Below are 12,375 nucleotides of genomic sequence, written 5' to 3'. Positions count from 1 at the left end.
ACAAATGGCAACCTGTAAAAATTTTAGCTGTTTAAGGGTTCTTTTACGTGCACGCCAATGTGTATACGGCACCTCGACTTAACGGTAAGACGCTCTTCATTGCCAAGAACTTGGCCCTGCACCAACAATGAAAAACCCAAAGGCACATTTTCGGCCAACATAGGAATCGACTCCCCTCCCCCTACACACGTCCTGCTTAATCAGCCAGCAACTCGTGAAAACTGTAAATTTCCTTTTTTACTTTATATTAAACAAAACTTCTAAAAGAGTTAACACAAGAGGGAAAATTATATTATGGTATCTTCTACTACGAGCTTGTGGTTAATGCCCGCTTCAATCTAGGGGTCAATCTATCCCGTACAAAGAAACATCCTATTACTGCTCCATCACATTTACGTAATTATTAAAAAATATCCCGGAAAGTCTACTCCACGTCTGAATAATACAAATGTGTAACATGATGTGTCAGATGAATACAAAGGCGATTTAACTAATGGGTCCCAAAGGGACAGATATATCTTTTTTCTAGATCGAAAAATGTATAAATAACATAAAAAAACAAGCCAGCAGTGAGGCTGATGTCCCCCGCCGAAATACCGAAATAAATAGATGACGCATATTAATTAATTGCACGTTTATCTGTTTCAAAAATATCGAGCAATCAGACTGATTATCTACTATACATTAAGTTTCATCACTTTGTATCAGATAGAATCAAAATCAAAGAAATTGTTTGGCTCTGCTATAGCTTTAGCAGGAAGTCTTAAACAATGAACTCAGTCAAGACATTCTCCTAATGAACATCAAGTTTAAACATTCTACCTCAATTAAAAGCAGAGTTGTTATGGTCCAAACTCTTGACCAATCAAATTGCGTATCGCTCCTTAGCCTAAGCAGAAAATTTTCATCAAACCTAGTCAAGGTAATGATATAATGAATCTATACTCGGAGTTTCATAGTTCTCACTTAATTATAACCAAAGTTATCGTGCCTAAAAGCATCAACCGATCAAATTGCTTATGTCTGCTTACCGTACACAGACAATGTTCATCATCGAGCTCCGCCAAGGCATTCACCTAATGAACGCCTACACCAAGTTTGGACATTCCATCTCAATTAGAAGGAGCATTATTGTGTTCCAAAGTCTCGACCAATAAAATTGCTTATCGCTCTGCTTACCCTCAGCAGAAAATGTTCATTATCGACCTTAGTCAAAGTATTGAAGTTTCATCATTCTCACTTAATTAGAAATAAAGTTATCGTGTCCCAAAGCATCCACCAATCAAATTGCTTATCTCTGCTTACCCTAAGCAGAAAATGCTCATCTTGTTTGGGTTTGTTTCATCCATTTTCCGCCTCTATTTTCATCCATTTTCCGTCATTCGACAGAATGACATTAAATCCACTATTTAAAGGAGATAAATCGCTAATTTATGGGACCTAGAAATTGACACAAATGGGTCGCGACTTATATAATAATGTAATAAAATGTATATAAACTGATTTGCGTTCAATCTTTTCCGTTTAAATTTAATTTCAAATCAGCTATGTTCGGCGAAATACGTCAGAAGTTTCAATCGAGTAGTAATCTCTAGCGTCTGGTTATTCCAGTCTACATAGTATTTATTGAGCACGCTCGCCAGATAAGATGGCGTCACCGTTTGACATGACTTGTGGAATATGTCTAGCCTCGTTCCTCAAGTCCCTTGTTACAAATGGGACTGAAACGTATTATGGTACACGATTCGTGTACCAATGGTAAAATGTATATTTTGTCCTAAATATTCTATATCAGAAACCCATCTTTTGCCAGTAAGATAACAACATTAATGTTGATTTAAATTGACAAATAATTCGTGTTTTCAATGTCGAAGACTTTGGATGATTTTCAGTTTTCAGACTTAGCTACTTTAAACTTCAGGGTTTGTCTTTCTTTGCTGGCCCAATGTCTCCTCGAGGCAGTTCAAGAAGATTGAATAACTTTCAGAAGGCAAAATAGCTAACATATCTGATACTATCATTATATTTAAACATGGGCGTTGCGATACTTTTGTCTCTGTGTATATATTTAAAATTTGTTAACAGATATTAATAATTTACTAATTACATACATTTATAAATAAAGTACTCAGAATATTTGCAACTCGTTGGCTTTCATCGACGTTTCTTCTTTGGTAAAGGATTCTGGAGATCCCCACTATGCCTAAGTGACTATTGGCCACCAAGTGTCTCAATCCTCAACTGGTTATGTAAATTTCCGACATAAAAACGGAAGACATGGTTGATGCTAAAGCTTACAAAAGACAAAATGTCGAGACAGCATAATGTCGACTAGGACCAGGGTGACTGACACCCAAGTTATCCTACGTATTAACGTCTTTGGAGATTGATACAATACTGTCTCGTGGAACTATTAGTGCAATATGGTCAATAACCCTATACCACCCGACTTCACCAAACTGGAATGGATGTCTTTAAAAGAAAACATGAAATAGCTCTCAGCTATATTCTATTATAATACATACAACTTAGATGTAAAGGTCATACACAAATAGCCTCACAAAGACAATCTAATTAAAACGCAAATCCTATTTCGTTTCGTTTTCTATAGTTCAAAATTTCGTTTTACTTGTCTTTACTACACTAGGACCTGGAAGAGCTGTTATATAACCCGCTACTGGTTGATGTGAGGGATCAGCCAATGAAACAATCCGTTCTTGGCGAGTTCTTGGTGTGTGATGTACGGAACTATGGGTATTCCACTAGAAACATCAACGCTGATTGGTTAATCAAATGCCTGACGTCATAGGGTAAAAAAAACCACACGTATGACCCCTGACACGACCTCCCACTACAACTGATCAGATCTTCATGTAGAAAAGGCCATCGAAAGTAGAAACAAAAGGAAACGAAATATAGATCTGTACTTTTATCAGATTGTCTCAAAGAACAGTGATAGAGTAATGTGTAACTCTACATGTACATACAATACATGTTGAGTTATACTTTACTCTATCACATACCCCCATTATGTGATAGAGTAAAGTATAAATCTACGTGTACATACAACATTATTATGTATTTAAAGTTTTATATCTATTTTATTATTTTACACATGTTCATTTCGTATATATATATATATATATATATATATATATATATATATATATATATTTATTATTATCACAAATGTCCATTTCTTATAGACGTTAATCAACCCTTAATCTTGATAGACTGGTTCTAAATTAATCTAATTGTTTTAATTACCAAAATATCTAGAGATATATAACTTAAGCTCATTCAAACTGTATTCGGGGTGTTCCCACTTAGCCGGCAGGCTTTGATGTCAAATTTTGCCGCTAATCCAGAGTTAATCCTAGAACAATGGTGTTATCAACTATAGTCCATATCTTTTTTAAGACTAAAACTGTATTGATTTTAACAAATTTAACTTTTATTAAATAACATTAAATAGCTTACTCATATAAAAATATATTGATTTTAACAAATTTAATATTTATTAAATAACATCATTCTTGGTGTTTACAGTAGCTGGACAAGTTTTTGTTGAACATTTCCAATGGACGGCATTTGGTTCTCTTGACTTTATACTGAACATGTAACCATTGTGTATTAAATATCGGCCACCTCGATTATTGGAGATAAAGCGAATATTAACCTGAACGTTTGCCATTTAAAAATAAATATAATTTCGACACATATCGACCATCTATTTATATTAATATAGTGAATTGAATTCATGTTTGAAATCATAACGCTGGCATGAACTGTGTTCAAAATGTCATTAATTAGTTGGTTAATAAATTTTATTAAGAGGGATTAAGAGTTCATTAACGCTGAACACTAGTGAACAGTTCTTGAGTGACTACTTTTAAACAGACTATAGTTTTAAGATCAATCAAAGGATTAACAGTCTGCCGGCTAAGTGGGAACACACCCTGTATTCTTATAATTAAATCTACTGTGCTAATTGTTTGATGAGCTAATCTTAAGGTGCCCTAAATCAGACCTGGTTACTAACATGTATATAAACTCAAGCAGAGTGCAACATATATATTCACTCTGGAAATAAACATATATGTTGAACAACCTCATCTGATTTAGAGACTAATTTACTTTTAGGATAATCGAGAACGAAACAGCCAAGCGAGTAAACAACCATCCCAAACCCTTACGTATTGTAGTAGAGTCTTGACGCACAGGATTCCCTCAATATAGAACGCAACAAAGCAGTCCGTTCTTAGAACAATTCCTCGGAAGTCCTCAGTTCTGTAGAAAGACACGTTATCTGGGCCGTCGAAAATGTGTATGCGTTTGGTTATTAATATTAGTATTAGAATTCTCTGTTTTTCTGTTAACATTTCAAATATCTATTTTGATGTATTAATTTACTTTTTCCTATGATTTTTTGTTTTTTTGTTTCCTTCTTTTATCAAACTTTACAGGTCTAACAGAGCAAAGAGAGGGGTCCTACATAGAAAGGTTGCTATACTGGATATAAATTGGGGAAAAATACAACACAAGTTTTTGTTGATGGTTATACACAAGTTTGTATGAAACCACACAAGTTTCAGAAATTTTAACACAAGTTTCAGAAATTTTAACACAAGTTTCAGAAATTTCAACACAAGTTTCAGAAATTTCAACACAAGTTTCAGAAATTTCAACACAAGTTTCAACACAAGTATTGTGTAGATTTTACACAAGTTTCAACACAAGTTTTGTGTTGTTTGATACATTTTAACACAAGTTTTGTGTTGTTTCAACATTTAACACAAGTTTTGTGTTGTTTCAACACAAGTTTGTGTTGTTAAATAGAGACACCTTACTTGTGTTGAAACCAACACAAGTTTGTGTTGTTTCAACACAAGTTTTTTTTCAGTGTAGCTTTAGCAGGAAGTCTTAAACAATGAACTCAGTCAAGACATTCTCCTAATGAACATCAAGTTTAAACATTCTACCTCAATTAAAAGCAGAGTTGTTATTGTCCAAACTCTTGACCAATCAAATTGCGTATCGCTCCTTAGCCTAAGCAGAAAATTTTCATCAAACCTAGTCAAGGTAATGATATAATGAATCTATACTCGGAGTTTCATAGTTCTCACTTAATTATAACCAAAGTTATCGTGCCTAAAAGCATCAACCGATCAAATTGCTTATGTCTGCTTACCGTACACAGACAATGTTCATCATCGAGCTCCGCCAAGGCATTCACCTAATGAACGCCTACACCAAGTTTGGACATTCCATCTCAATTAGAAGGAGCATTATTGTGTTCCAAAGTCTCGACCAATAAAATTGCTTATCGCTCTGCTTACCCTCAGCAGAAAATGTTCATTATCGACCTTAGTCAAAGTATTGAAGTTTCATCATTCTCACTTAATTAGAAATAAAGTTATCGTGTCCCAAAGCATCCACCAATCAAATTGCTTATCTCTGCTTACCCTAAGCAGAAAATGCTCATCTTGTTTGGGTTTGTTTCATCCATTTTCCGCCTCTATTTTCATCCATTTTCCGTCATTCGACAGAATGACATTAAATCCACTATTTAAAGGAGATAAATCGCTAATTTATGGGACCTAGAAATTGACACAAATGGGTCGCGACTTATATAATAATGTAATAAAATGTATATAAACTGATTTGCGTTCAATCTTTTCCGTTTAAATTTAATTTCAAATCAGCTATGTTCGGCGAAATACGTCAGAAGTTTCAATCGAGTAGTAATCTCTAGCGTCTGGTTATTCCAGTCTACATAGTATTTATTGAGCACGCTCGCCAGATAAGATGGCGTCACCGTTTGACATGACTTGTGGAATATGTCTAGCCTCGTTCCTCAAGTCCCTTGTTACAAATGGGACTGAAACGTATTATGGTACACGATTCGTGTACCAATGGTAAAATGTATATTTTGTCCTAAATATTCTATATCAGAAACCCATCTTTTGCCAGTAAGATAACAACATTAATGTTGATTTAAATTGACAAATAATTCGTGTTTTCAATGTCGAAGACTTTGGATGATTTTCAGTTTTCAGACTTAGCTACTTTAAACTTCAGGGTTTGTCTTTCTTTGCTGGCCCAATGTCTCCTCGAGGCAGTTCAAGAAGATTGAATAACTTTCAGAAGGCAAAATAGCTAACATATCTGATACTATCATTATATTTAAACATGGGCGTTGCGATACTTTTGTCTCTGTGTATATATTTAAAATTTGTTAACAGATATTAATAATTTACTAATTACATACATTTATAAATAAAGTACTCAGAATATTTGCAACTCGTTGGCTTTCATCGACGTTTCTTCTTTGGTAAAGGATTCTGGAGATCCCCACTATGCCTAAGTGACTATTGGCCACCAAGTGTCTCAATCCTCAACTGGTTATGTAAATTTCCGACATAAAAACGGAAGACATGGTTGATGCTAAAGCTTACAAAAGACAAAATGTCGAGACAGCATAATGTCGACTAGGACCAGGGTGACTGACACCCAAGTTATCCTACGTATTAACGTCTTTGGAGATTGATACAATACTGTCTCGTGGAACTATTAGTGCAATATGGTCAATAACCCTATACCACCCGACTTCACCAAACTGGAATGGATGTCTTTAAAAGAAAACATGAAATAGCTCTCAGCTATATTCTATTATAATACATACAACTTAGATGTAAAGGTCATACACAAATAGCCTCACAAAGACAATCTAATTAAAACGCAAATCCTATTTCGTTTCGTTTTCTATAGTTCAAAATTTCGTTTTACTTGTCTTTACTACACTAGGACCTGGAAGAGCTGTTATATAACCCGCTACTGGTTGATGTGAGGGATCAGCCAATGAAACAATCCGTTCTTGGCGAGTTCTTGGTGTGTGATGTACGGAACTATGGGTATTCCACTAGAAACATCAACGCTGATTGGTTAATCAAATGCCTGACGTCATAGGGTAAAAAAAACCACACGTATGACCCCTGACACGACCTCCCACTACAACTGATCAGATCTTCATGTAGAAAAGGCCATCGAAAGTAGAAACAAAAGGAAACGAAATATAGATCTGTACTTTTATCAGATTGTCTCAAAGAACAGTGATAGAGTAATGTGTAACTCTACATGTACATACAATACATGTTGAGTTATACTTTACTCTATCACATACCCCCATTATGTGATAGAGTAAAGTATAAATCTACGTGTACATACAACATTATTATGTATTTAAAGTTTTATATCTATTTTATTATTTTACACATGTTCATTTCGTATATATATATATATATATATATATATATATATATATATATATATATATATATATATATATATTTATTATTATCACAAATGTCCATTTCTTATAGACGTTAATCAACCCTTAATCTTGATAGACTGGTTCTAAATTAATCTAATTGTTTTAATTACCAAAATATCTAGAGATATATAACTTAAGCTCATTCAAACTGTATTCGGGGTGTTCCCACTTAGCCGGCAGGCTTTGATGTCAAATTTTGCCGCTAATCCAGAGTTAATCCTAGAACAATGGTGTTATCAACTATAGTCCATATCTTTTTTAAGACTAAAACTGTATTGATTTTAACAAATTTAACTTTTATTAAATAACATTAAATAGCTTACTCATATAAAAATATATTGATTTTAACAAATTTAATATTTATTAAATAACATCATTCTTGGTGTTTACAGTAGCTGGACAAGTTTTTGTTGAACATTTCCAATGGACGGCATTTGGTTCTCTTGACTTTATACTGAACATGTAACCATTGTGTATTAAATATCGGCCACCTCGATTATTGGAGATAAAGCGAATATTAACCTGAACGTTTGCCATTTAAAAATAAATATAATTTCGACACATATCGACCATCTATTTATATTAATATAGTGAATTGAATTCATGTTTGAAATCATAACGCTGGCATGAACTGTGTTCAAAATGTCATTAATTAGTTGGTTAATAAATTTTATTAAGAGGGATTAAGAGTTCATTAACGCTGAACACTAGTGAACAGTTCTTGAGTGACTACTTTTAAACAGACTATAGTTTTAAGATCAATCAAAGGATTAACAGTCTGCCGGCTAAGTGGGAACACACCCTGTATTCTTATAATTAAATCTACTGTGCTAATTGTTTGATGAGCTAATCTTAAGGTGCCCTAAATCAGACCTGGTTACTAACATGTATATAAACTCAAGCAGAGTGCAACATATATATTCACTCTGGAAATAAACATATATGTTGAACAACCTCATCTGATTTAGAGACTAATTTACTTTTAGGATAATCGAGAACGAAACAGCCAAGCGAGTAAACAACCATCCCAAACCCTTACGTATTGTAGTAGAGTCTTGACGCACAGGATTCCCTCAATATAGAACGCAACAAAGCAGTCCGTTCTTAGAACAATTCCTCGGAAGTCCTCAGTTCTGTAGAAAGACACGTTATCTGGGCCGTCGAAAATGTGTATGCGTTTGGTTATTAATATTTTGATTTTGTTATTTTATCTTTTTCACATTTTTACACAGAAAAAATGTATTTAATAATGATGGAAAGATTTAAAAACATATAGTTATTTGTGGGATACTTCTCCACTGTTGTTGTAATGCTGCTTCCAGTGGCTCGGGTATTCATCTCCTATTGAATTAACACAAGGGTGCAATCTTGGTGTTCCGGTGTATTCCACAGAACTCTAAGAGCTGTAATGCCCCTATCTTTTAAAATAAAACGCATTTTATACAGCATGCCAGCACCATAAATTATTTTATTGTGCGTTTGAGAGAACTTATCTGTGTTGCAAAGATCATCATCACGTGTTACCGAAGTGATACGTTTCACTACATAAATAATAAGATGATTTGCCGATTTATAATGATACAAAATATACTCTATAGCGGCATCTTATGAGTAAGAAAACTATATGTGGACGTATACACAAATTGCAATTGTCTACACACAGTCAGCAAATTCTTATCGCGTGAGCCAGGCATTAGACTACCGACTCACTCTAAATTTTTATTAACTAGTTTATATACCATAGGCGCATATTATTTCATTGCTATTATAATGTTGCTTATGACGTAATGGACTGTTTATCTTATTTATTGTAAGTTGACAGCGTGTCGATTAACAAAACAGTTAGAATCTAAAAAAAAAAATACTCTTGAAAAGTACTAAGATCAATATTGCTATAAAATTACACGAAGGTAATTTTAAAGGTATCTGGCGTTTTAAAAACCTTATATACCAGTACTGTCTCTTCTAGATACTATTTTATATCTTTAAAGCTATAAATGCCTTTAATACGACAACGACTGTACTATATACAAAAAAACCCTCCGAAAAGTACCGAAAAAACACTGAAAGTTAACGAAAAAAATTGTTTGATACTAATTACAGAAAAAATCCTAAAATCACTAAATACCGAAAAATCACTAAATACCGAAAAAATTACCCACTTATTATCGAAAAAAAAAAACCTAGGCCACACATAAAAAATGGTAGGTGGGTCATGAATCAGGCTAGGCCACTTATAAAACTTGTGGGGCACTCTGGGTGGCTAGGCCATGGGTTATGTGGGTTTTTTTTTTTAGACGGCAATTTCTCCCGTTCACACCATTCGGCACGGCATTGTCTTTATTAACTAGCTATAAAACATCCAAATGCTGGTTGTAAGCATTCTTTGGCGGCTTTTGATCTTTTATTTTTTGGTGTTCAGCATCCAACCGACCGTCAATATACTACGTTTGAAAATAACAAAGGAAAAGAGAGGAAAGTCGGAGCAGCCTAAATCTTCATCAAGTAAGTTTCAGTCTCCTTCACGTAAAAGTTCATGCCCTACATGCAGAATCAACTGTACAAAGGATCAGGACTGCACTGTTATACATGCAAACGTTAGTTTTATTCCACATGTGCACATATTGAAGACCTACTTCCGGCCTAGGAAAAATAGGTTATTTTTCGTGTGGACTTTGGTGCCTTTAGTTATGACTTTACTTTAAACTATGATGGATCATTACTTAGGTGAGTAGATAACTACTTGTTTCATACATATAGGCACGAAGATGAAATCAACTTTTAGTAAAATGCTCAAAGTACCAGAATTTAAGACAGAGATATAATTTGTATAAGAATACACTGCTCTGTTTATTGTATGGGAATCACTACCTACGACGTTTAAAGTGGTATAGTAACTGTATGGATCTCATCCTCTTTACAGACCGCAGCGCAATGAAATATCGCCAGACATTCCACCACGGTGGGTAAATTTTAAAGTTGGTCCCAATATCAGCCTTCTCGGACGAGAAAATCGGCCCAATAAACTAGACAGAATATTTTATTTTGTTGACTTTAAAGTATAGTATTTATATTAGACATTATTTAGCGTTCTATGTCGTTAGTCTGATTTGAACAAGATATCTTAGGAGGTGGATGTGGCTCTTGCAAGCCCGAAAGGATTCCCGGGCTATATTGTGAAACTCTGACTTTATATGATAATAACTTATACTTACACAAGAGAAAGAGAGAAATGGGGTTTAACGTCCACTCGGCACAACTAGGTCATTTCGGGACTAACATATGGTTGACTTTAATTTCAATAATTTGCTTGCACGTATGGGTCTTTAGCAGTAGGAGAAAACCGGAGGACCCGAAGAAAACCCACGAGGTTGGACAGGCGACCCTACTCCTTGTCACGTACAACCGGGGAATCGAAACCACGCCAGTTGACTCAATGACAGACTTATGATACAACGCGCACGCGCTAACCATTCGGCCATCCAACCCACTATACTTACACAAAGTGAAAACATATAATTTTTCACAATGACTTGTTTAGCTTTAAACCCTGATAATATCACCTCGGAAAAAACAATACGATTTGTAAGAATACATCTTTGACAATAAGAAAACATAAAGAGTTTCTCATATTTTGAGATTTGAATCATGATCCCAAAATAATTCCAAAATACCGTCATGTCTCTCCCCCCTCCCCCCGACAACAGGATATATTATTTTTCAGTTTGACTAGGTTACAATTGCTGAATTTGATGATGTAAATTGAAGCTATGTATGACTCATATTAAGTTGTTGCCCGTTTTAAGATATAAACATACATTAAAAACAGTTCCGATTACTATTTAGTATACAATAATGGATACGGCATCGCCAATCCTTTAGGGAATATATCTTTTAAATACAGTTTTTGTGGGATAAGTAAAAGAAAGATTAAAACGGAATGACGCGTATGTAGTTTATCAAGTCATAATCATTATTAAACTAATTTAATACTGACTTTTATAAGTTCTTTTGTTTTACATTCTTATTATGCTTGGACCCATCGTATAAAAGACACGACTACAATATTATGAATATTAGACGCTTGATTTGGATTTAATTCCAAACGATCCTTTTTGAGGTGCGCTTCAAAAAACGCTATAATAAATCAAGTTATAGCGATAGTTAATTGTTCTATAAAATAAAATAAACGTGAGGTTGGGATAATCATTTCTTTTTTTTAAAAAAATGTATAGTTTAAATATACAATATATTTTAAGTCGATACAAAGCTATCTATTTCATAACAGAAACATTATCTATCATAATATATATCGATAGAAATATACACACCTTGTGTTGACACCTTCTCAATCTGAACCCATAATCCAAAAAATAACAATATAGGCGATATGTTAAAAATCGCCATTATAATTTTGCTTCAAATTGCTTCATATAGTATTTAATCACGGCGACACATCCATTGCTAGTGACACTATCAATAAATAGGCTATGCTTAACTTGTTGTGTAGAAGAACGTCTCCACTCACTCATCCTGATAATCAATATAAACTATTGTCCTTACCCCCGTAGCTAAGTAACCATTATCAATTCATTCAGTTTTAAATATTTTATATCATTTTCTTTTCTTATTTAAAATCGTTAGCTCTGTCGTCAATTGTTATATAAAATCGATGGGGGAATAGGGTGTTGAGAATTGTTTTATCTTCCGATAGAAGGGTCAGATTAGATTCGATTGTATTTTAGTATAAATACAATTTACAGATAGAATAAACGTATAGTACGTGATTAAAGAGTCTCTGATCTCACGTTCTGGTTCAAAGATATTGACGTTGGGTGATTTATATCGAATTACTAGGTTGAAAGAAAGAATAAAAAACGCTTTCAGCAGCTTGGGTCGATAAATAAAGAAGTAAAACGGGAAACATTATCGGTTAGGTTATATAGTTATTGTATACGTGATCGACAAAAGCAATCTTTAAGACACAAAGCACAATCAGTTCATAGGGATAAAATTATGTGAGTTAACCTTTATCTTCACAT

At 34.0% G+C, this 12,375-nt stretch overlaps 1 protein-coding gene across 3 annotated transcripts in view; it reads right to left on the bottom strand.

Annotated features, from left to right (window-relative positions):
• LOC126827844 (uncharacterized) overlaps positions 1–11,831 on the bottom strand; it is a 60,977-nt gene extending 49,146 nt beyond the window's left edge. For 2 of the 3 annotated variants that reach the window (XM_050557410.2, XM_050557411.2), the window contains exon 1: positions 11,665–11,831. In XM_050557410.2, coding sequence (XP_050413367.1) covers positions 11,665–11,740 — 76 coding nt within the window. In that variant the 5' untranslated portion in view covers positions 11,741–11,831. The remainder of the gene's footprint in view (positions 1–11,664) is intronic. The other variant, XM_050557412.2, reaches the window with a different exon arrangement.
• Positions 11,832–12,375: the final 544 nt, after the last annotated feature.

This window comes from Patella vulgata, chromosome 7, assembly GCF_932274485.2.
Source record: "Patella vulgata chromosome 7, xgPatVulg1.2, whole genome shotgun sequence".
Classification (NCBI taxonomy): domain Eukaryota; kingdom Metazoa; phylum Mollusca; class Gastropoda; family Patellidae; genus Patella; species Patella vulgata.
The sequence above is the reverse complement of the archived record's forward strand: the minus strand, read 5'-3'. Positions and strand labels throughout refer to the sequence as shown.